Genomic DNA, 25,824 nt, shown 5'->3' with positions numbered 1-25,824 from the left:
AACTCTCAGAAGCCGGAAAGGATGTCTAGGGCGCGTGTGCACCGAAGATCAAGTCAGGGAGCCCTCTCCCTTCCAGGGAGAGAGGGTTGTCTCTTGGGAACCTTGGCACAGTTAAGGACCCCAACCCGTCACCCGAGAATGAAGCCTGGGCTCCGAGGTGGTGCGGGGCTGACCAAACACCTACTAAGTAAAGATCCATGTCCCCAGACTCCTACAGAATCAGCAGAGGCAGGGACAGGGGTTGTAGGACTTCCAAACTGCTTAAAATCAGGCTGAATAACACTATTTTCAGCCGAACTCAAGGATCTTGTCATAACGATGCTTTTTAATGACTGGATGTGAACAGGGCTCAGCTACTGAAAGGCTTTCAGTTAAAACCAAACAAGGCAAAATCTCTCACGTCTCACAGCAGACAGTGGCCAGGGGCCTCCCCAGCGCTCATCTCTGCCAAGTGTAAACACCTTTTTCCCTGTTGGTTGTTTTAGGGACTTGACGTGAACAAAATCCGAAAGCCAAGCGAGCAGAGTTTCTCTTATGTGCAGAAAGTCTGTGTGACAGCCGGCAGGGCCGCAGCCACCAGTGGCCACTCCCCTGGTCTGCCGCCTGCTCAGGGACAGAGAGCCCTCCCGGGCCAGCCAGCTCACCAGCTTGTTCCTGGCATCCATGTCACAGAGCGCCTCCGCCAGGATGGAACAGGCTTCCCTCACGCCCCAGTGCGCAGCAGCGTGGAGGGGCGTCCAGCCATCATGGTCCTGAACGTTGAGCTCGTAGCCAGCCTGGATCAGCAGTCTACGGAGAAACCACACAGACAGTGAGACTCTCTCTGCCACCGTCTCCTGCCAGATGAACCGTCGTCTGAACCACTGGCCCTGAGAGCACTTCTGTCCTTCGAGGCACAGCTCAGACTTCAGGTATCACACGGAGAATCAGTCACAGGCAATTTGGACCACCTCTCCCGTGGCACACCCACGTTACACACACAGGGGCAGTGGTTGGAGGGGAGCGTCCCTACGTCAGCCAAAGCCTAACCCAACCGTCCGACCCCGCGGCTCTCCTATGAGGCGTCTCCCAGCTGCCCCCGCAGGGAACATAAGCACATGGCCCCGCAGGGAGCTTCACCTCCTAGCCTTCTGGGTGGTCTTCCTGGGACACCACGTGTCCATGCAGACCCTCTCCTCCAGCTGCAGGGGCTTCTTGCAGACGACAAAGCTACAGTCTAACTGTGAGTGCGGTGGGGCAGCATTGGGCTGAGCCAGGTAACCTAGACCTGGGGCAGAGTGACTGCCACCCCAATGCAGGGGTGGCTACACCTAGCACACCCACTAGAAATCCTGCACTGGGTGGAGCAGGAAGCAGCACAGGAGTCCGGCAACAGCCAGGCATGCGATGCCGCCAGCAGCCGCCGTGCTGGGGACGCCCACAAACAGGAAACACAGGAGCCACGTGCTGCAAGTGTGGGAGGAAGGGAAGGGAGCCGCCAGGGCGGGAGAGCCCAGCCACCTCATCAGGGTGGCTGTCTGGCCCCAGCTGGACACTGCACACTCAGGACCGGCCTTAATGCAATGGGTCCAGAGAGACGACAAGGGTCACAAGTCCACTGTGTCAGGTGTCCCCAGAGGAGCAGGGATGTGATGATGAACCGCGGGGCTGGAGGCGCGTGCAAGGTCCCCGTGGGCCAGTCCCCTCAGCTGTGCTACGTCACCCGTCAGCGAGCAGCAGGGTGGGAGTCAGGGGATGTGTCGGAGCCGGGAACAGCAGACCAGCACTCCATAGCTGAGAACCCAACTCACCCATGCTTCCAACAGCCAGCTCCCCTCCCCCCGGGATCGCCCAGACCCCGTGCGGGCGGCACCTGAGGACTTCAGAGTAGCCCTTGGCAGCGGCCACATGGAGGGCAGTGGCTCCAGAGCGAGGCTGCCGCACATCCTCGATCTTCCCACGGTTGAGCCACTGGCGGGCGTCCTGCAGCATCTGCTGTTCCTCCTCCTTCCTCGACTGCTCCAGGTCCACCCCTGCGGAAACCGACAGCCGGCCAGCGTCAGGACAATGCCAGCGTCCCACCTCACAGTCTCTTGGAGGCAAACGTGTCACAGATGGAACCACCCATGGCAGTTCAGCCAGGGGCTGGGCACTCTTCACAGAGGAGAGCCGGCCTTACAGATGTCCTACCGGTCAAACCACTGGTTCACCACCACGTGGCTGCAGGCCCGCCAAGGGCCACACTTAACACCGCTCTCTACCGTAAGAACACAGACCTCAGGGATGCTGCCTTCATACTGCAGGACGTGTACAAAATCCTCTGAATGCTGCACCGTCCAGCCTCCTGAGGTGACAGTAACAGATGTGGCCGTCTCCACTTAATGGACGAGGAAACGACATAATGGCCCAGTGCCCCGCTCATGCAAGAGTGGCCACCAGAACTCTAGAATCCTCAGTCCCCATCTGTCCCACTTTTCCACTCACTACACTTTAAGACTGGTATCAGAAATCTTGGTTTCAGGTAAGACAGAGGTGATCAGTTCATGCCCTGAGCAGGGAAGGATGCTGGCTGAAGCTGTACAGCCCAGAGCCCCCGAGCGGGGCCGTGCAGTTAAACTCCCAAGGGAATGCAGGTCTGCTTCCCTTGGAAACACTACGGACGAACTCCAAGGGACCCCTGCAGCCAACAGCTCTCCATCTGCGCCAGAGAGAAGGAGCTGAGTGGGCATTCCTACCACGCAGGATAAGGAGTCTCCCGGCACTGGCCACCCGCCCAGGGAGCCCCACACTGGTTAGCAGGCTTCCTCGCAGCTTGGCCAGCTCCGGTCCAGCTCACATCTGGAACGAGAACCTGTGGACCACCTGAGGTCGATCTGTCTGACCTGGGAGACGGACGGAGTGAAGGAGTAGCTGATTCATTTCATTTCTTCTTTTTCACAGCATCACTGAGACACGAGCAGAGTATGACACCGTGTAAGTTACAGGTGCACACTTGACATCACCCGATGATTACCTCTGTGGAGACATTCAACGCCCCCTCGCAGAATCACCACTGCTTTTCTGTGGTGAGGGCACTTAAGATCTCCTAGCAGCTCTCGAGTATATAGCACAGTATTGTTAACCACAGTCACCGTGCTGCACCTCAGACCCCCAGGACTTCTGTGTCTTATGACTGGAGGTCTGTTCCCTTCGCCTGCGTCCCCCCGGCTCCCCAGCCCTGCAAGCCAACATTCTGCTCTCCGCTTCTCTGAGTCCAGCTTTCCAGCTCCCACACACCAGGTCTTCCTCTGTCTGACTTACTGCACTCAGGACGGCGCCCTTGAGGCCCGTCCAGGCAGTTGTGTGCGGCAGGGCTCCCTTCGCTCTCACGGCTGAGTCATGCCCCATCACATACAGCGTGCGTGTGTACGTACACACCCCCACACCCCCACATCTCTTTATCCACTCACGCATACACTGACACTCAGGTTGTTTCCATATCTCGACATTGTGAGTGGTGCTGCATTGAACGTGGGGGGGCAAATATATTTTGGAGTTAGTCTTTCCATCTCCTTTGGATAAATATGCAGAAGTGGAGCTGCTGAATCATGTGACAGTTCTATTTTTAATTATTTTACGACCCTCCATGCTGTTCTCCACAGAGGCTGCATCAATTTACATTCCCACCAGCAGTGCACGAGGGTCCCTGTTCCCTGCATCCTTGCCAGCACTTGTCACCTCTCATCTTTCTGAAGACAGCCATTCTGACAGGGGTCAGGGAGTGCCTCGCTGTGGCTCTGATGTGAATTTTCCTGGTGACCAGTGACGCTGAGTGTCTCTTCATGTGCCTGCTGGCCATTTCTTCTCCCCAGGGAGTCTTCTCGGCTCTCTTGCTCAAATGTTAATTGACCGTATTTGTGAGGGCTTGTTCTGGGCTCTTCTTTCTGCACCACGGGTCCGTACGTCCATTTTTATGCCAGTACCGCCCTGTTTTGATGACTATAGTTTATAGTCAGGAAGTGTGATGCCTCCAGCTTTGTCTTCTTTGGCTGTTTAGGGTCTTTTGTGATTCCATACAAATTTTAGGATTGTGTTTTCTTTCTGTGAAAAATGCCACTGGAATTTTGATAGAAACTGTATTGAATCTACAGATGATTTTGGGCAGTGAACGTGCTAACCACATCAGTGCGCCTAACCCATTAATACAGGCTACCTGCCATCTATCTGCACCTTCCTCAGTGTCTTTCATCAAAGTCTTGGAGTGCGCGGACCTTCTACCTCCTTGGTTAAGCGTGTCCCGAAGTATTTACTGTGTTTGACGCTACTGTGAATGGGAATGTCTTATTTACTTCCTTTTCCAGACAGTCTGTCACTATTGTGTAGAAACACAACCGATCTCTGTGTATTGATTTTGCATCCTACAACTTCACCACATTTGTCGATGAGTTCTGCAGTATTTCGTGGAGCCTTTAGGATTTGCTACACATGAGATCACATCATCTGCGAACAAAGATAATGCTGCTTCTTCCTTCCTGACCTGCGTGCCTTTTATTTCTTCTCCTTGCCTGGCTGGGACTTGCAGCACCGCGCTGAGTAAGAGAGGGAGGAGCAGGCACCCTTGTCTTGCTCCTGATCTTCGAGGAGAAGCTTTCACCCCCTCACCACCAAGTGAAATCAGCTGTGGCTTGTCGTGTGGCCTCTATGACACTGAGGTAAACTCTTCCTACATGCAGTTTGCTGAGAATTTTTATCATAAAGAGATGTTGTATTTTGTCAAATCCCTTTTCTGCATCTCTTGAGATGACTGTGTGGTTTTTACCTGTCACTCTATCAACTGGTGTATCACGTACACTGATTTGCAGGTGTTGAGCCCAACAGCATCCCAGGGGTAAATCCCACCTGCCCACAGCGTGTGCCCTTCTGCTGTGCTGCTGAACTCAGCTGGCCGGTACTGGGTCGAGAGCTCATGCGTCTGCATCCACCGGGCACAGTGGCCTGTCTGGCTGTGGGATCAGGCCAGGCTGGCCTTGTGAAATGTTTGAAGCGCTCCCTCCCCTTCGATTTTCTGAAAAGTGTTTGAGAAGGACTGGTATTAATTCTTTAAGTGTTTGACAGAATTCACCAGGGAAACCACCTGGGCCTGGTTTTCCTGTTGTCTGACTGCTGATTCAACCTCCTTACTTGCTATTGGTCGATCTCCTGTTTCTTCCTGACTCAGCCTTGGCAGGCTGCATACTTCTCAGGACTCCCCAGTTCCTTCTTGGTCGTCCAGGTTGTCTGCCCACAGCCGTTCAGGAGGCTCTCATGATCCCGTGTTCTGCGCGACTTCAGTTCTGACGTCTTCTGCGTTCCTGAGTCTATCCGGTCATCCCTTTTTCTCGTAGCCTAGCTGAAGTTTTGCTTATCTTCTCAAAAAAGATAGATGCTCTCAGTTTCACTGATCTTTTCTATTGTTTTTTTCTGGTCCCTATTTCAATTCTGCTCTGATCTTTGTTATTTGGTCCTTCTACTAACTCTGGGCCTACGTTCTTCTTTTTCTAGTTTCTTGACGTGTAAAGTTACGTTACTTGAGAGCTTTCTTTTTCCTAGTATGGGCATTTATCGCTATAAACTTCCCTCTTAGAACCGCTTTTGCTGACTCTCATAAGTTTTGGTATGCTGTGTTCTATTTTTGTTTGTTTCAAGACTTTTTACATTTTTCTTTTGATTTCTTCTGACCCCCGGGTTGCTCAGCAGCATGTTGCTTAATCTCCACATATTTGTGGATTTTCCCATTTTCCTCCTGCTCTTGATTTCCACTTCCACTGGGTGTGACTCCAACCTTCTCAAGTTTGCCAAGACTTGCTCTGTGGCCCACCAGAAGACCTATCCTGGAGAGAGTGGCGCGTGCAGTTGAGAAGGAGGTGTGTTCCGCTGCTGCTGGATGGAGCGCTCCGCACTTCCGTTAGGTCTACACTTGGTCTACAGTGCAGTCCGTGTCCAGAGTTCCTCTGCTGATTCTCCATCGGGGCGAGCTGTCCACTGTGGAGAGCGGGTACTGAGGTCCCTGCCAGCACTGGGCCTGGCAGTATGTGCTGTGCACCCGGGCGCACCAACGTGGGGGCGTGTGCTGTTAATCCTCCCGATGAACTGAAAGGGGCGAGTGATTTGGGACAGACCAGGGTTCCACACAGGGAGTTAACAGTGCTGCAAAGCTAAGCAGGCACATGAATACCTCTTCCAACGGAGGATACTCCTGAAGTGAAGAGTCAGAAATTAAAACAAGAAAGATTTCTCAAATAAAAACTATTATAAAAAACCCAGTTTGTTTAAGAAAAAAGTTACTTGTAAATTCTGACACCAATCTTAGGCTGAGTGGGAGTTGGCAGTAAATGAGGCGTAAGTTCTTCAGTTCAGCAGGGCACAAAACTAAACACAGGGAGGCAGTAAGGCCAAGCAGCTGCCGCGCCGGCACATCACCCCTGTCAGTGCCCTGGGGGCTGGCACATTCTCTATCACAGGCCAGGTACTAGATTCTTTCAGCTCTGCAGGCCATTTGATCTGTCACCGCGACTCAGCTCTGCTGCCTGGGTGCGAATGCAGCTGTGGGTGAGATGTAAACCAAGGGGTGTGGCCAGAAGTGGGCCTGCCGGTTCTAAAGGGTCACATCTGGAAAGGCCACTGGAGAGAAAGCCTTTGGAACGAACTGCTGACGGTGGGCAAAGCAGTTTAGCAGGAAGACTGCACATCACTCAAATCATGTCCACAAAGCTTCGTGGTGGTTCTAGTTTCCTGAGACCTGTGCTCCCTGCGACTGACCAGTGTTATCTGCAACAATTTTTATTAAAAGAACCCAAAGACCTCCAGGAGGAGAACCCTGACCTGCTCTCCAAAATGCGTTCCTCTGAAAATGTAAAATAAGAATAAGTGCTTTAGAGTTCATCTTCTAAGGCAGCTTCCTCGCCATAACAAACACCAGAATCATCTTTGGTTAGTATGGTTGAAGATCTCCTCCGAGGCGGTAATAAACGCCGTCACCAACACGACTTCCAGCTCCCATCATGAGAAAAGATGCAGTCATAAACAGACTTTGGCCAATACGCGAACGGACACTGCATCGCCTCCTTTCTTTGGATGTCTCGGCGTGCAATAAGTCTGGTGCCGTGTACACATGGCGACAGCTGTCCATGCTCCACCTCAGTCTGAGCTGCATCATCAAAGACGGTCGGGGGCCTGACTCTGCCATGGGGCCTCAGCCTGTGAGCAGCAGGAGCGAGCAAGGACGGGCCATCCTCTGGCGTCGGCCCACTCCCATGTGAGTGACTGGAAGTGAGCAGGTGGGGGCCTGACGGCCGAGGCTGGGCAGACAGAGCACCCCCTCCTACCGTGACGAAGCCCCGCTCAGCACAGCAGGCACAGCGCCGTCTGGGGGCCTTGCCCACAAGTTACCTTGCTTCCTCACGTGCTCCAGAAGAAGGTCCTTCACAGCCGGCTCTTCCGCGAGGTCAGAGGGGACTTCACCCTCGCTGTTCACAATGCCCACACTGGCTCCATGGTTAATGAAATACCTGTGCAGATGAGACCCAGGATCAACATAATCTCTGCCAGTCTAACGCCCACTTACAGCCCTGAATCTGGGGCTCAGGGCAGAGCAAGGCCTCTGCCTTGGAGTTTTTAGTGTGGTCCCAGATAGGGTAGCCTGTTGTTAATTCCTGACAACCCCATTAGCCTTCAATGACTCGGGTTAAAAGCATCTGTTTCTTGACAAGAACATTGACTTCAAACAGGATTTCTTTCACGCTGGTACTTCTAACCCCTCTCCAATTCCCGTGGATAGCAAGAGAACATTTAAATACCACAAGGGAGACATGCAGCCCTAAAACCCAGCCACCGTCCCTGAAGTCCAAACACAAGTTCCAGAGGAGTTATTACACTTGTAATATTGAGAATGAGAGGCCCCTGAAGACATATAAAAAAGTAATTCTCACAAAAACTTTCCCAATGCCACATTAAGAGTATATTAAGTACTGCTGGGGAATGAAAACAGAAAAATAAAGGATGAATTTAAATTTGCATGAATCTGCCTAATTATGCTTCCACAGAACTCTCCCTTCAACCAGCCCTCTACATGAAATCCTCTCTAAGAGGAAACTAAACTGCTGAAGACACGAATTGTTCAAACTCAAAACCATCAGATTCTATACTGAAATACAACACCTGATCCCGAAGAAGAACACTCTGAAAATTTCTACCTCACCTGGATCCTTCTTTTTTTAATTGAAGTACAGAAGATCCTTTTTGATTTCCAAAGTGCTTTCATGCAGAATTATGTAAGGAGCCCTAGACAATTCTATGAGGTAGGCAAGTTGGATGGTGCCGGCCCCACTTCAGGAAACCGAGGGTCATCTGTGTTGCGCAATCTCCTCAAAACCGCACGGGTGGCGGGTGGCAGAGCTGTGGCCCCAGCCTTCTGACCTCAAGTCTAGCTCATCTCTGCCTTAATCACTCGACTCCGGGGCCAATAAGTAGAATCCCAGTAATGCTGGGGGCTCTACCCAATACCCCAGGGTGTTTAAAGAAGAAGGAAAACTATTTAAATTAGACCCCAACCATTCAACAATCCAGTACACATTTACTGGCCCCCTACCATGCCTGAGGTGCCGCGTCTAGATGCTGTGGGACATTCTTAAAAGAGAATCGGCATCTGGCCGCTGTGTCCACAGAGGGGGCAGAGCAGAAGGAGCAAGAGGGCTAGATTAAGGGCGTGCTTCTGCTTTTTCACTGCCTAGTGCCTGGTAGAGACAGAGCCTCCATACATGTTTCCCATCCGCAGCTGGGTCCCACATACACAGCGTCAGCTACTTCTCAGCTGTCTCCGTCCCTCCTCTCCAGACGCAGAGCGAGACAGTCTTTCTCCTCTAAGGTAACCTCCATGCGCACTGAGCCCCGAGGGCAGCCCCCGCCCGCAGGCACCCGCACTCCCAAACACTTAGCGCCCCTCTTTCTGCCTCTCCTCTTCAGGTCAAAGAACATTCAACTACACGTCCATAACCCTGAGACGTCAAAATGCAGGTATTACACACAGCAAGCACTCAGTAAGAGCACCTGACATGCTAATCAAACTGTCCCCAAACACATCCACCCACCAGCTGTCCCCTACGCCCAAGGAGTCTCCTCCAGCTGACCAGACACTGTCCCCTTCTCCTTGCACGTCTTCCTAGGTCCACATGACGTGCCCCCACCCATCCTCACACCCGCAGTCCTGTCTCCCTCCTTCAACCCTGCACTCCCAGCACCAGTCTGGGCCTCTGTCACGACACCCGGCTCAGTGAGGCCAAACGCCCCTGAGGACCACAGCAGTATCTTCCTCGCCAGCGTCACTGTTGTGACACTGACACCGACACCTTGTCTTTTCTCTTAGCAACCCACAGACACTGCTGGAAATAAGTGGAGTGCCCGAACCCATCTGCTCCGACATCTTCCAACCCCTACGGACCAGGCACACTGTCACCTGGGTGCACAGACCCTGCGTTCTCTTTCCTGACGTGCTCGCAGGCCCACAGTCAAGACTCGTTTCTAGAAAGGGATCTGGCTCCCCACAAATCAGAGAGATTGTTGTTAAGTAAGGCTATCTTCCGAGACCATTTTCAGGGGGAAAAAAGCAAAACTCTCTTTAGTTGCACACTTTTACCTGAACAAGAATAAATACCAACTTACGAAGAAATATTTACTTTACTCCTGAGACTCGTGCTAAGTTACCCAGAAACGCTTGTTAGCTCATGAAATATGCCCTTTAGAAAACACAGCTTTTGGATCCTTCCTAACTCATCACTGAGAGAAGGTCTTTGTGCTACTATTTTAAAACTCAGAATAAGCTAGCACCCAGTAAACTATAAAGCCAAACTAGGTGCTGCGCTCTCGGGCCAGGCTACTGCTCCTAAGGTTAGCACTTGTGGTGACAGAAACGCAGAACGTCCAGCTGACTGGCAGTAAGCCTGAACTCAAAGTAAGGGAAAAGTAGTCTCTAACCGCTTTGCGAAAATACATCACACTGAGTTCAAATATGAGACAAAAACGGTGGTCTCGGAACGAGAGGTAGCAAGCACTCGGCCCCCTTCCCGGGAAGCCAGCCTGCCTCCTCTTCATTCACACGCCTTCAGAATTTAGAGTCTCTAATGATTCTAGGAATCCAAGAGTATAAAGTTGAAGATCTTTAAGACACAACAAGAATAATGACAAAATGACTGATCTCATCTAAGCACTGCTCACAGGCCCGAAGCAAAGCCACGAAAATGAGTGACGGAAGCCGGGGGTCTTTTCCTCTGTCTAGAAGGCGGTGCTGCGTGCACAGCCAAGGAGACAGATGTCTCGCGGTGACGTGCATAGCCGAGGCGGGGGGGGGGGACCACCTCACCCTCGCAAGGGGCTCCGCTTCGGACCACCTTTCCCGGTCAGATTTCCACACGTCTGGTTAGTGGCCATTTGTACAAGGGGACAGTAACACTCCCCAATTCATTTCATTCAAGGTAGTATGTATTTGGGCAAAGGACTGTTAAATTTTGAACTTATTTCCGAAGGAACTCTGTCCATCCATAAAGATGAATCAAAGACACCACTGTAAAAAAAAAAAAAAAAAAAGCGTTTTCAGCCATTCTCTGTATTCAGCGTCACAGGAGGAGGAAAGAAAGAGACCCAGGGAGTCCACCAACACAAGTGAGCCTGGCTCTGAGCTCGTGCTCTGCTTGTTACCTTCCAGTGAGAAAGAGTGAAATCCTTGGCTGCAATGAGATTTGGAAGCTCAAAAATCACAAACAAGCCACCTGAACAAACAATCAAACATCCATGATGGGGGGTCAACATGTCCTATAGATGTTTCTCAGGTACGTTTTAAAGTAAAAATTGAGATCTCTGAGGAAGCCACCTTAACTCTTAGGTGTCTGAATGTTGGACTTAAGCTGAGAGTCGGAGCCCCTCCTGGGAGACCTGGGAGGGTCAGCGCAGGGAGAGAGGGAGACTGGCTCTCTCTGACTCAGAACAGAGCGAAGAACCGAGACTGAAGAGAATGGCACAGGCTTCCTGCTGGCGTGGGTCCCGGCAGTGAGCAGCCCCGTGGAACAGCCATGCCGCTGCGCCGGCTCCCACGCCCATGTCGGACTCCTCTGGAAGCCCCAGGGCTGCCCACAGCACTCTTTCTGTTTGCTCACCAGGAGGGACGGGACAGGCCCCCACTGAACTGAAAAGGGCCTTAAAACAAGCCATCTGATGTTCCAAGGGCAACAGAACATAGTGATTTTTATTCAGAGGATTCACCTGAGCATGTAAATTCACTCTCACCTGGATGCACTTGATGTCTCATTTCAGAGCTGTTTCAGGGCCAAGGTCTCCCTCCTACCCTGACTACTCATCCCCAACAGGCGTCACTCAGCAGCTCTGACGCCCCAGGCACCCTGTGCCCACATGAGGCCCGCCAGGCCCAGGCACGCCCCACTTTTCTGGTGGTTTGGCAGACCATCCCACTGAGACCTGCGCCAGCTCTGTGATCAGTGTGCCCAGTGTTTGCCACCCTCATTTGTACCAAGCACTGATTTTTTTTTTTTTTAATAAAACAGCTTTACAAAGAAGTCCAGAAAACCCGCCAGGCCTGCCTGCACACATGCCCAGCTACCGTCGCCCAAAGAGTGAGCCGAGACAGAGCAACAGGCACCAACCGCCCCACATGTCCCAACAGACCCAGGCTACCTGAACCCAGAAGCATGCAAAAATGTCAACTGAACACTCGCATTTAGCAGCTATGTAAAGCCTGGTATCAGGTATTCCTTAAAGATAATTCAACTTCCTGCTTTTATAATTTGTAATAAAGAGAGATTGCAACTATGAAATTCAAATTCTTAAGAGCAGACGGGAACTGAAGGCCACCTACAAGTAGCGCACGCCCGCACCGAGACTCACTCCGCTATGTTGAGGTAGCCGCAGGAAGCCGCGGCGTGAAGCGGCGTCCAGCCCTCGTTGTCCTGCTGGTTGACGCTGGCCCCGTTCTCCACCAGAAACTTCACCATGTCCAAATTTTCATCAATACAAGCCTGAAAAAAGAAGTCCATTCATTTACTCAACAAGCAAGTGCTGGGTTCCACCCCGGCCGCGCTGCCCTGGACGCTGACAACATAGCGCCCTGACAGTCTGAGCACGCTGACGAGCGTCCGAGGGCAGCCTCACAGCTGTGTGACCCCCTGCAAAGCCCTGACTGTCTCCACGCCCCAGCACCTCAGCTGTGCAACAGGTATAACCCTCCCGACAGCACTGCTAGGACCGAATGAGTAAAGAGATTTGCAAAGGACCACATCGTTACAGAGAAGGGGGAATGTTAGAAACCACAAATCTGCTTATGAATTTTGAAGGAAAGCAGTCCCACAGGCTCAAATGCTACTTTCCCAGTGGGGAGCTGAGTTTATGGCTCTGGGTTGCTGGACAGTCCCTGCCTTGGTAGGAAAGGGGACGCTGAGCCTTCCAACAGAAGAAACGTATTTTCTTTTCAGCATCTCCTGAACAGCTCCAGACAACGAGCAAAGCCTGTCTGCGGCTATGGGTGGTCAGGGCGTCGGCTGCCAGTCTCACTGTAGCAGTGAGGAGGAGCAGAGGGGCTCTGTGAATAAAGGCACGGGGCCCACCGCGAGCCTGACAGAGACAGCACCAATGGCGGTGAGACCCGCGGGGTCCAAGGCTGTCCTGCCACGGCTGCAGGATAAAAGGGGGTACGCAGGCCACACAGATAAAGGGCATCATTGTCAAGGCTCAGCAGTTCCAAACAGTTGAGATAAGCAGGGCCCAGAAACAAATGAGATTCCTCTTTTCAAAAAAACTGTCAGAAACAATTATCCAGATCAAAACGACGTTTATAACAATATGAGGACATGACCTGCTCTTCCGCTGTGCTGCCGTCAGCACGAGTCTCAAAGGCACGGCGGGGCAAACCAGAGCCTTCGCAAGAGTCGAGGGAGGCGCCAAAGGATGCTCACGTTCGTGGCACTTCCCCGCCATGTAAGGCTCACAGGAAAACAAAGCCCCCAAAAGGCCAGAGTCACTTGAGAATGACCTTGAGGAAGCAGTAAGAATTATTAACTTTATTCAACCTCGCCCTTGACCGTGAGTCTCCCTCTCAGCCTGCGTGAGGAACCATGGCAAAGCGCGGTGGCTGCGTGTCTGTCTGAGTTGCAGGATGGACTAGCAGCTTTTGTCATGGAATGAGGTTTTTATACAGAAGAGCGACCATAAATTATGATGACTGAGACTTGAAAATGAATGTGGTGAGCCTGTCACTTCAAAGAAATAACTAATATTTGTTGCCAATGATAAAATTGGATCCTCCAAGGAAAACCAGAATTCGGGGAAACACACCCACTATTGTTAGCTCGACAGCTTCCTAATGCTCACTTTCCTGATGCGATCAGTGGGATTATCAACAAATGGGGTTTTTTGATATTATGGACTGAAATGTATTAACATTTGGAAGACTGGCATAACTCAATGAACCCATATTTTCCAAATAATCACATGCCTGGTGTTAGAAGATCACACGTGGGTAAAGGATTCATTCAAAGTACAAGTCTGACCACTGGATTTAATGTCACAAAGTAAGGAAAGTTCACTGAGATGGTTTCAGATTCCACACTGCAACTCGTATTTAAGAAACTACCACTTGCTGGCGTTTGGGGGGTAGTCCCTGAGAAGGACGCCACAGCTGGACAGACTGAAAACCCTCCTCCCTTTCCCAAAGAGACACCCGTGTGAGGCCGGACTGCCTTCAAATACTTGTCAAACAACTACCACAACAGGCTAAACGCAGACACCAAGAGAGATCTGTAAAAATGTAACGCAATGCCACTCTTCTCATTACTTTTTATTTTCGAAAGTATATAGCTCTTTTCAATCAAAATGTGATTTGTATTAACATGCAATGGGTTACTGCTATTTTAAATGAATTAGTAAGTACACATGTCCAAGATTTTTCAGTAACACATAATAACATATATAACCTAAAGGGGTCCTGAATAAATGTTCAGGGTGTAAAGGAATCCTGAGCTGGAGCAGTTCAAGGACTGCTGTCTTCAGTCAGACATAACAAGGGACACTTCATGGTGATAGTGACCAGCTGTTAAGAGCGAGATTACAGTGGGAAGAGCTCAGGTTAGAACTCCAGAGAGTCTCTGTAGCTCTGCAGCTCTTACCGAGAAGGACTTACAGGAAACCTCTCCAGAGAAACCTCGTGTCAATCCTGCTTTCACAAAGGATGGATGAAAAAAGGTTGATTCGATCTAGATAGACATTTAATTAGGGAACCTTGGTTACAAAAAGCATCTTTGTTCATTTTCCCCAAACCATTTGATACCACTTTTTACAATTAGTGAGATTAGCTAAATATCAACCTAGATTGATTTGGTGCAACGTAGTATTTCCTTCAACCTGACCTTTTGAGGCCAGATGACTTTTATAGCCAGCATCCATAATGGTCTCTTTTTCAACAAGCTCCAACAATTACATTTCTTCTATTATATTTTCTTAGGTTTATCAACTTCTACAGGCATTCCCCATTTACTCTATACCTCGCTACCATGTAAAGCATTTCATAACTATTCATAATATTTTTTAATTACACTTACCACTCAGTCTCTCACATACTGCATACTGGCTGTCTGCAGTCCCCTCGGGGTGAGAATCAGCCAACCCCTTGCAGAGGACTTCACTAAAAACTGAATAAAGGCTGAGTGAAAGGACAGAAGAGGGTACTTTTCAAAAGGGTATGAAGTCCAAGGAGAAGAAAGTGTCCTAGAGGTTGAGTATACTCTTTGCCCAGGTAATAATAAAGTCCTGCACCAAGAAGGTCAAATGTGCCAAGCAGCTGGGTCAACGTCTTCTTGCTCTCAGAGAGGAACAGCCTAAAACTTTAGCCAGTGGTCACACCACCATCAGGCAGAATTGTGGAAGCCAGTGTTTTCAAGATCATTCTCTGCTCTTTGACAATGACAGCAGTCAAATTCCAGGGAGCCTAAAACAAGCCCACCTCGTCCAGGTATCAAACAGGAGAAACTGTCTGTTCTCTTTCCTTCCCTCTTACTTCTCTCCTTCCTTTTCTTAACCTCCTTTGTCCCATCAAAACTTTAGTTCTCTTCTTTTTCAGGATCATGATCATTGCTGTCTATGAATCCCTGACACAGGACTTTTATAAGAATGACACTGTGACGATGTTCGAGACAATAACAACAAAAAGCTGACCTAACCTGCAACGTCACTTGACGGAGCATCAATCTCCAAAGAATCATCTCAGAGAAAATTAAGCAGGACAACTGTTAGACTGTTCCCCAAGTGAAGGACACTGTACTGGGCAAGGGTTGGCTCTAGAGTCAGGCAGACCTGGGAGTGCACACCAGCGCTGCCAGTGCATCCCCTGGAGTGAGGCACAGAAGTGAGCGCCAGTGTCCTCGTCTGCAGTGTGGGAATACCAGCGCCGCGCAGGACTCTGTGAGGAGTGAAGGAGACGTGCCCTTGGAACAGCGCCTGGCACTGCTGTTGTTTTTAGGCCAGTGGTTTAACAGCAACAGCTTCCCCAGAGAAAAGCACGAACCACACTTACTCCTCACTCGCCTCTGCCCTCTGGCTCCAGTAACTCACGGGAGGAAGGCAGCTTGGTTTAAAATGTCTTTGAACTATTTTGGAGTTTGTTAGTTGTTGATCTGTTTTTTAGGAGTTTTTTTGCCTCCAGAAGAAGGAATATGCCTAAAGCCATGGAGGAGAGACAAAAATGTTCTCAACTAAATAATTACTAAATTTAGGCGCCCTTCTGCACCCCCGCCCCCGTCCTGGTCTGCAGCTGCGCTGCTCACTCACCCGGAGGGCAGCACCCTGGCTGGAGGGGCAGAGGCCATGAGCTGCGTTGGGCCACGGCTCCAGCCACACCTCCATGCGGGCTGGACTGACCCTTCCAAACACAAGGGGCTCTCCCTTCCCTGGACAAAGGAGACTAAACCAGTTTGATGTCACCTGTCACATCAGTGGGGAGCCCTCTGCATTTAGCCCTACTTCCGGTGCTGTGGCTTCCGTCCATCTCCTATTCTGCACTCCCAGACACACAGACTATCCCTACAGTAGCAACCTGAAGCTCTGGGCTCCTTAAGAAAAACAGTTACTGTTTAATCATTAGTCCAGAGTGCTATCAGAAAGATGACCAACCGGGCAGTAATTTAAAGCTCCCTAAAATCAGCGTGTCACATTGCCCTGGCAATAACGAGCTATCTACAAGGAAAAATCCTCGATCTCACCCATAAAATGGGGAAAGAGCACCGCAGCCACCCTGCTGCACCAGGCACTGCTCTCTCTACCTCAAAGGCAAAAGCGGCTGGCGGCCCATCGTGGCCAGAGTTAAATGCGGGAGCGCAGAGGAGGCCAACAAAACACAGCCTCCTCCGCTCCCAAAATAGCCTGCAACTGTCACCGCCACCAAGTGCCGCTGGCTCTGACAGCGACCTTGTGGCCATGTCTCAGACCTACCAGGACGGCCTGCCTCGGGCAGGACAGCCTCGCCCTGCAGCACCCGGCCACCGCAGGGAGGTGCGGCGGGCACTGGGCCGTGAGCACGGGGCACCTACCCGTTTGGATATGTTTAGCCCAGACTTGCCTTGATTTCAACCAATCATGCAGACAAAAGTGTTGGGAATATATCCCCATTCCATACCTTTCACTATTTTATCCTTAAACTCCCAAAACTTATATAGTTCAATGATAATACTTAATTCCTATATAGTTCATATAACTCAAAGTTTATGTAATTCCCCAAATTATGTAATTTCAACTTTATGTTGAAAACCCTACTTGCTTGGAGGTAACAGCAAGGAGCCTAACTTCTTTCACAAAAATATTTATCAAACACCAAACCCCTGAATCACCTGTTAAAAACTCTCAAGTCACTGCTAACATAGCAGGGCAGGACTCTCTGGCTGATCTGTTCACTGATATACCCCAAATACCCAAATACCCTGGCAGGTAACAGGGCCTCCATAGACATTTGTTGAATGAAAAGAATGAATGCCCAGACGTGTAGAAAGTCACATTTCCTACATACTCAGTTAATTCACAGTTATCTAGACTCATCCAGACTTCTCGGCAGCTCACCCCACCAACACTCACACAGCACATCCGCCAGGGGCGCAGGCCGGACCGCGGGTGCTGCACGTGCTGCCGCCCACACAAGCTGCATGGCTCACACGCCCCTCTCTACTGGAGCAGTGTGCTGGGTGGCGTCCCCAGAAGACACATCCACACCTAACCCTCGGGACCATGAGTGGCCTGACTTGGAAAGGGGGTCTCTGCAGGTGCAATTAAGGATCTTGAGGCGAGAAGGTCCTCCTGGATTATCCAAGTGAAACCTAAATCCAAGACAAGTGTCCTCATAAGACACGGGCAGGCAGGGAGAGAGAGAGGTGACAAACACAGGAGAGGAGGGGCAGGAAGGCCAAGGAGGCAGAGACTGGAGCACACGCGAGGGTCACCAGAAGCTGGAAGAGGCAAAGAACCAATTTTCCCCTGGAGCCTCCAGAGTGAGTGTGGCCCTAACAACGCCGGGATTTCAGATGTGTGGCTCCAGAACTGTGACAGAATACACTTCTCGTCTTACGCCTCCAAGTTTGCGGTCATCTGTCACGAACTGGGAAATGAACATCTGGGAAACGAACACATTCGGCCCAGACTGGGCAGAAGGGGGAGTCAGAGCCTGGAGGGCCCACCGTACTCATTCCTTGGATGGACCAAAACCGCAGCAGTGACTCACCCCTTCTTCCCCAGATGGAAGTGGTCGGAAAATTAATCACACCACTTCTTAAAATAACTACATTTAATAGAAGGTTTTAAAGTCAATTTTCAGCCCAAGTAGCAAATGCCCTGAAAGCCTGGACCATGTGCTCCCACTGGGCGTGCTGCGGGAGCCTGCTGGCTGAGGACCGCAGCTGAAACTGGGGCCACGCTGAGGGACAGGCCTGCCGTGAAACCCAGCACGTCTGGGTTAAAGCCCTGCTCTGGCAAGGCAGCCCCACCACACAGCAGGGACTTAGGCCGGTAGATTAAAGGTGAGAAAGGAGTCAGGACGCTTGGAGTCTCAGCATCAGCAGGGCAGCACCACAAGAAGCCTCCACACACTGCAGGTCAGACCGCCGGGGCCCACCCACCGCGGGACAGTGCAGCCACTGCTCGAGTGACACTCAGGACAGGTGACAACTGCCAGCAGTGTGCCAAAGACTCCCAACCCCACTGGCACAGACAGCTTGGCTCCCAGGTGGTGAGAACTGTATCTGATTATGTACTCAGTGGTCAGGCAGGCTCTGGACACAGATCTGTGGCCTTTCCGGGGAGAGAGCAAGAGAGACAGCAGAGTAAAGAATTTTCCGTGAGGTGTCACACTGACTGAGATTCTTGTTCTCAATAAACTGGCATATCACCCCAAGACTGCAAACGTTCATAATCTGGGACCAGAGAACACGTTCGTTCAGTTAAGAACAAGTCCCACAATGCCGAAGCGTTGACAGTATTTAGATTTCAAAACTATGTTCATCGTGGGTTCTAACTTTACCTCCTCTATGTGCCACAATCCCCGCCCTTCGAGTTCCCTCCGCCTTCTCCATGCCCCTACATGAGGAAAAGCCCGTTCAGTCGTCTGAAAGGCGTCACCTCGGCAACTCCTGCCCCACCCAGGGCACACATCTGATCTGACCCATCACCAAGGTGGGCGTCTGACGGCCGGGAGGAAAGGACACGAAGGCCTAGGAGGTGAGAGCTGCGTCTCCCCGGAGCCCAGGGTTACCCAGCAAAGAGAAGTTCTGCAGCTCCTCCCCAGGGCCCTGCGTCACCTCTCGCTGGTACCCCTAGCAGTGAGGGGAACCACGAGGCCTGACAACGCGGTAAAACTCCCGAGCGTGAGTTCTCCCAGGTCAGGAGCGCACAGAGCCGAGTCAGCCTGACCACCGTGTGGAAACAAAGCCACGAGAGGCTGTCCCTGCAGCTCCACACGTGAGGGCAGAGGCCCACCAAGCAAGGGAATGATTCACCTCAACAGACTTGACCAAACGAGGGTCCTTGGGAAAAGCACATCATAACACAAAGTATGTGTCAGTTAGAGCAGAAAGCCTGGGACTTCTCATTTTCCAGATGCAGAAACTAGGCCCAGAAAAGTTCAATGAACTATTTAACATCACACATTCAGTGGTAGAACCACCGAAGTTTTCACCTGCCAATCTAGGGGTGTACAGAGCAGCATCCCTGGGCCCAGCTCAAGGCACCGTTTGGCCCATGGAACATTTTCAATCCCTGATACTAACTTCCTAAAATAACTCTGCTTCAGCACACACAGGGTAGGCTGGTATTAGTCAGCTCTCCGATAATTTCCTATGAGAAATGTGGCAACTGGTTGAGTTGACTTGGTCACTCCTGACTAGACTCGATGCAAAACACAAAGTTCCCACTGAAGTGCTTTGGTTACCACTGTTCATTAGCATGAGTCTGGATAAGAAACTGCCTTCAGGTCCAGGCTACCGGTCTTAACGACAGCCCCAAGGTCCACCCTGCTGCAGCCTGCACGTGCAGTGACTGTGCCCACGGAGCAGGACTTCTCCGTGTAACTGCAGGTCACTCCGTGCCCACAGACAAGTGTTTCACAGCTGCAGGAGTCCGGCCTGGAAGTGATGGCCCGGGCACTGCTCCACGGCTGTCAGGACAGCCTCTAGAAAAGAAGGCAGGCAACTCCGGGACCCGAGTTGGGTAAGGAGTAAAAGTCACAAAGACACTAAAGGAAGACTGAGTTCCCAGGAGGACTGAATTCCCAGGCAGTATAAATCAGTACAGCACATTTTATTTCTCAGAGAAGATACCAGACAAGAAGTTATTATTTTCCCAGCATGTTTTCATCAATATTTTTGCACAGACAAAGCTACTGAATGTCAGTCCACGTCACTGCCTGTCCTGTCTCCCCACGCGTAGGGTCCTACCTGGGAGAAGACGCTGGGGAAAGCATCACGTACCCTGCGTGGCCCAGTGTCCTGGACAGGAGTGCAGACTACAGAACAGACTTCCTGGGTTCAAATCCCAAGACTAACCAATTGGTAGCTTTGTGTCTTGGACCACGTTATTCCTGAATGCTTCAGTTCACGCATCTGTAAAATTACCACACCAGTCACAGTACCCACGTCACAGGCCACAAACATGGAGCAGGGAGTATGGAAGCGCTCAGAGCCTGGCAGGGTGCCGACTGCACGGGGCTCTGGCAAAGCGGCCCTGCCGCCACCCACACAGCAGGGGACCTGGGGTCAGTGTCAGGCGTCAGCTACAGCAGGGGTGGCTTACAACTCAAAGTACAGTGCCAGATTTTTCTCTTAAGTAGAACTCTGTGGGTAGGGAAATAGCTGGTAAACTAAAAGCATTTTGTTTGGCCCACGTGGCATGATAGAAATAAAGACTTTCACATTAAAAATTCCATATTTGAACCTTTGGAAAAATCAGAATTTGTGGCAATGCTGGGGCCAGACTCCCACAAGTACAAGCAGCTGGAGTGGCCTCCCTGGGGCCGTGCCCACCCCCTCCACTGTTGTATGCAGCCCGCTTTCCCAGTCTGCATTACCAGCCCTGCCTTTAGCCACTCCCCCAGGTATTTTATTACGAAAATGGTCAAACCATACAGAAAAGTTGAAGAAGTTCACAGGAGGCCCCGCGGCCCCGTGACCTGCAGCCCACCGGGACCTCGGCAGTGGACGCCGTCACACAGCCAAGCCTCACCAGCCAGCACTGCACATACACGGCTGACCAGAGGTCACGGCCTGCTTGCGCTCTGAGCTCTCCCGAGGTGCGGTCTGCGCGCGGGGGCAGCACCCTCTTACGTGCTTCCTGCGCCGGGTGCTGCCATCACTGAGGCATCCAAACCCTGGTGAGAGACAAGGTTCCCTGCGCCCTCTGACCCGGCACCACCAGAGGCCAAGGAGATGCTGGTGGTGAGCAGAAACACAGCTGACCTCTCTTAAGGTGGCATCTCTTTCTGCTCGACTGAACAGACCAGGTCTGGGTGCAATCAGTTTTGCTGATAATACAAATTCACTGTGGGGCTCAAAAAGCAGCAGCTAGTGGTTAAGACTTCAAAAATCCAAAAAAAAAAAAAGACCTCAAAACTCTAAATAACTATGTTTTTCCTGAAAGCAGCAGCCTGCAGTCCGACCCTCAGACTGCGATGCCATGGAGGGAGGGACGCGGAATGAATGGTACAAGCCAATAAATAACACAAGCATCCCTCGGGGCCCACTCGGAGGAGCTGGACTCCACTCCCCAGACGAGCCCAGGGGTCGTGCCGAGTCACACGGAAAGAGTCTGTCATTTGCTAGTTAAGAGTAGGCATTCCTCAGCCCAGGAAAAGATAAGATAGGAACCTCACGTTCCAAAGGTGGAATAATGCACAGCTAAAGCCTGAAAAAGGATAAAACTCTACTGCTGCAGACTTTGAGCAGAGCCCGGCGGTGCGGTGGCCCGTCTCCATGGAAACGTGTGAGAACAGCCCGTCCCCTCCATGTGAGCGCTTCCCTGACGGTTCCTCTGAAGGTTCGAGGAGAGCGGAGCTCCTGCTCCTGCAGCGCGGCTCCGCGCCCCACCCACAAGGGGCCTGGGGTCCAATCACGAGCGGCTGTGCGATTTCCCCAGGACAGGGAGAAAGGGCAGATTTCGGAACAGAACAGGTGCATCACAAGATGCTACACCAGCAAAAGGTCTGACCCTCGTGTCACAGCCCACCCCACCCTTTCCACAGCGGAGCTTCCCAGCTGTTGGAGAGAGAGCACCACACTTAACCTGCTCTTTATTTCAGGGTTGACGTGGGAACACATGAGGTAACAAATATGAAAACAGATTCTAAAAAGATTAACACATGAATCCAAGTACTGCTGTTAACACATGTTCTTTGTGTTATCTTATGGAACAAAATATACTATGAGGCAGTCTTGGGCACTGATTCAGAGCAGAGTCGGCAACAGTGAGCATTTCAGGCTCTGCAGGTCGTACGTCTCCCACAAATACTCAACCCTGCCCCTGTGGGTGGAGACAGCCAGGGACGCCGCCAGTGAGCACCGCTGCGTTTCAGTAAAATTTTATGGATATTGAAATTAAAATTTCATACAAGTTTCACATCACAAAATATTGTTCTTTCGTTTTTTTCAACTCACTGAAAATGTAAAACGACAACGCCCTGTGTTTTACTGCCGTCAGCTTCCCAACAAACTTGGATGTGTGCAGACGCAACCTACTGACTGTGTGCAGGCTCAGAGCAGCGCTCCCCACACAAAAAGCATCCAATGCATGTTTGCTTGATGGTACCATTAACAACAGTCACGTCAAATGCAACCAGGGTAGGCATCTCCTGGTCACACGACAAGCGTGTCTGTAGCTAGATGTGAAAACAACTTCTAATATTCGATTTCGACATAGTCGGTCACATTAATGTTGGTCCACGGCACACCCAAGTGCACGGAGCGAGTCGGGGGACAGCTCAGCGCCCACGCACGGATAACATGGCACCAGCTTTCAGTCCCTCAGTGGCTCACCCCACCTGTTTACACAAGGGGGCCTGTGTCCAGGAACAGGGAAGGAGCTCGGGAGCGGTGCCAGCGTGATGCGGTGGCAAGGATCAAGAACGTAACAGGGGTCCCGGTTCTGACCCTGTGCAGCCACCGAGGCTTCCCAAGGCCCCGGGAGGGCTGCTCCTGGTTGGTCGGGGTCCCGATCATGCTGGCGCCTTCTGAGGGAGCACGCCCCTGCCCGCTGCCCTGGGTGCCCTGCACGACGGCTCCCAAACACAGCGCCGTCTTAGAAGAACAGGTTGGAGGGTGAGGGATTTCCACGTAACTAAGTGGTGGACATTTCCTGAAAGGCAATTTAATGCCACCAAAATCAGCCAAATACTGTAACAACTGGGAAGAGAGTCCAGCGAAGGTTCAGATCACAGTCTACCGGGCACACAAACGTGATGTGACATGAAGTAGGGGGCTTCATTTTCAAGTTAATGTCACGTTTGTGGAAAGAACATCACAACTGGTTTGTTGGGGTTTTTTTTTTTGCTTTATATATTGTGTGGATGTGTGTGGATGTTTATGTGTGGATGTGTCTGTGTCTGTATATGTGTGTGTGTGCGCATGTGTGTGTGGACATGTGTATATGTGTGGATGTGGATGTGTGTATGTATGCGTGTATATACATGTCTGTGTGTGTGTGCACGCATGTGTATGTGTGGATGTGTGTCTATGTGTCTGTGTGCATATGTATGCGGATACGTGTATGTGAGACGGGAACAGAATGAGCAGGGAAAGGAGGGAAGACTGAAGAGTCTTGAAAAATATGGCTGGGGGGTACAATTAGAGGCCAGGGAGGGGCCAGACTGTTACTGTAAAACGCAAGAGGTGAGCAGGATTAGGGGGGTTTGGAAGGGGCCACGTGAAAGGAGAGGGTGACCTTAGCTGGAAGGGCACCTCTGCCACGCGGCGGAGGTGGACGGAGAGGCACAGTGGTCTGGAGGCGAAAAGCTAAAGAAATTCTCATCTAACTTCTCTGTTTTCTATCTTATCTGTGAAACAGCAGGAACAACTATGATGGTGATGGAGGTGGTGGGAGGATTAATCGTAATAATGATGGTTATCACATTAATTACTAATATAGTTAATCAACAGATTACAATAGTAATTAATAGTAAGTCTATAATACAATGTTTATATTTTATATAATTAACAGAAAAGTAATTACTCTAATTAATAAACATTAATATCACATTATCAAACAGCTAAACATACTTTTGAGCACCAGTTAGCACTGTTCCCACTCGTTACTCACGCACCCCTCCCAGCGAGCTTCTAAGGAGGGGGTGGTCACTGTGGTTCTCATTTCCACAGGGCTAAGGGCCTTGCCTGGGGCCCTGCGCTAAAAACTGAGACCACAGCACTCACCCCATCAGTCCCGCCAGGGCCTCACCTCGGCAGCACCTGATACACCAGCTCTCCACACAGCACCTGAGCGCCACTGAGACCTTAACAAGTGTCACGTGACAGCTCTTTGAGGGGCACTCCCTGGTGCGGTGGCAGAGACCAAGGGGTGAGAAGCAGAGGGGCAGGAGGTGGTATCATCTGTGGAGCAGTGGGCTGACCGGAGGAAGCAGCCTTTCCAGACACTGGAAAGGATCCACTTGAATTAGGTGACCATGAACGTAAAGTGGTAAAAATCTACACTATTCTGTGATGTGAGCTGCTCTGGCGGAAGCACAGACAAATCAGAGCTGGGCACACTCAGAGTTAGGACCTTACCGGGTAAGTTTCACATTTCAGCGAGGTAAAGGAGTTTAGGGTTCAGGGAAAGCATCACTGAAGTGAATGCAGAATCTGAGCAAGATAAAGAGGGAAGCTGATGTGAGGAAGAGGACCAGGAGTTCCAGTGAGAACCTCGTAGCACTGCACGCAGTGGTCACAGAGCCAGGAGCTCAGAACAGGAGCGGTCTGGGTGACACTGTGCCTGGGTGACTGGGAGTGGGTGACAGCGAGGTGGAGGGATAAGTCACCCAAAATGAGGAGGTGAGGAAGCTGAGAGGCCAGAGTGCTGGATGGTCTGATGGTAGTGACACGGAGGCTGTGCGTGGTCTTCAACAAATGAGGGGCAAGGACATGGCACCACCAAACGGCATGCGAATCACAGGAGCAGAAGACTGTTCTTACAAGAGGGGGTGGAGGGTACTGCTCAGGAAGTGATACCGGGAACAGGGACTGCCCCTACTTCCTGACACCAAGTGAGACAGGGGAATAAAAGGCCTGAATGACGCAGCAGGAGTGCTCCTGGTGCCTGAGCCCCTGCCCCAGGCTCTATTCCACTGCCTGTTACCCTGCAGACTCTTCTCCATATTGAGTTTTCTAAGTAATCCAGTAACACCGAAGTGTACTTTTACTGCAAGAATAAGAGAAAATGAAAACTATCTACAGTTTGTTGTATATCCTTCTAGAATGTTGTCTAGACACACACTTTTTTAAAATTGAAGTACAGTTGATTTACAACGTCATGTTAGTTTCCGGTGTACAGCACAGTGACTCGGTTATACGTATGTAGATTCTTTTCCATTATAGGTTCTTACAAGACACTGAATACAGTTCCCTGTGCTGCACAGTAGGTCCTTGTTGTTTATCGATTTTATATGTAGTAGTTAGTACCTGCTAACCCCAAACTCCTAACTTATCCCATTTCCCTTTGGTAACCATAAGACTGTTTTCTATGTCTGTGAGTCTGCTTCTGTCTTGTAGATAAGTTCATTTGTGTCATTTTTTAGATTCCACATATAGGTGGTATCATATGATATTTATCTTTCTCTGCCTGACTTACTTCACTTAGTGTGATCATCTCTAGGTCCATCCACATTGGTGAGAATGTAACTTGGTGTAGCCACTATGGAAAACACCAGAGATTCCTGAAAGAACTAAAAGTAGAGCTACCATATAATCCAGCAATCCCACTCCTGGGCTGTATCTGGAGAAAACTCTAATTCAAAAACACACATGCACCCCACTGCTCACAGCAGCACTGCTTACAACAGTCAGGACACAGCAGTGACCTAAGTGTCCATTGACAGACGGATGGATAAAAAAGCTGTGGTGTGTACAGACAATGGAATACCACTCAGCCACAAAAAATAATGCCATTTGCAGAAACACAGATGGGCCTAGAAATTATTATACTAAGTGAAGTAAGCCAGACAGAGAAAGACAAATTCCACAATTTTTCTAACTAGAGGAGGACGGTCACCATGACCATCAACACATCACTACTGACACAGCTGATGTCAAATGTTCCTAA

The 25,824-nt window shown here is 50.7% G+C and overlaps 1 protein-coding gene and 1 long non-coding RNA gene across 27 annotated transcripts in view; one reads left to right on the top strand and one right to left on the bottom strand.

Annotated features, from left to right (window-relative positions):
- PPP1R12B (protein phosphatase 1 regulatory subunit 12B) overlaps nt 1-25,824 on the bottom strand; it is a 135,333-nt gene that overhangs the window by 97,293 nt on the left and 12,216 nt on the right. For 23 of the 26 annotated variants that reach the window (XR_004314753.1, XR_004314755.1, XR_004314756.1 and 20 more), the window contains exons 2-5: nt 11,887-12,017; nt 7,387-7,505; nt 1,853-2,012; nt 645-789 (exon numbers count right to left, since the gene is read on the bottom strand). Coding sequence is in view for 22 of the 26 variants with exons in the window: in XM_032466928.1 (XP_032322819.1) it covers nt 645-789; nt 1,853-2,012; nt 7,387-7,505; nt 11,887-12,017 (555 nt within the window). In the remaining 4 variants the exon portion in view is untranslated. The other 3 variants (XM_032466922.1, XM_032466926.1, XM_032466927.1) reach the window with 3 other exon arrangements.
- Nucleotides 12,853-25,789, top strand: LOC116659388. The gene is made up of 3 exons (XR_004314757.1): nt 12,853-12,863; nt 20,373-20,375; nt 25,695-25,789. It is a non-coding gene; the product is annotated as an uncharacterized LOC116659388 (long non-coding RNA).

Source organism: Camelus ferus, chromosome 23 (genome assembly GCF_009834535.1).
Source record: "Camelus ferus isolate YT-003-E chromosome 23, BCGSAC_Cfer_1.0, whole genome shotgun sequence".
Taxonomy (NCBI): domain Eukaryota; kingdom Metazoa; phylum Chordata; class Mammalia; order Artiodactyla; family Camelidae; genus Camelus; species Camelus ferus.
Note: the sequence above shows the minus strand (reverse complement) of the source record. Positions and strands in the feature narration are given on the sequence as shown.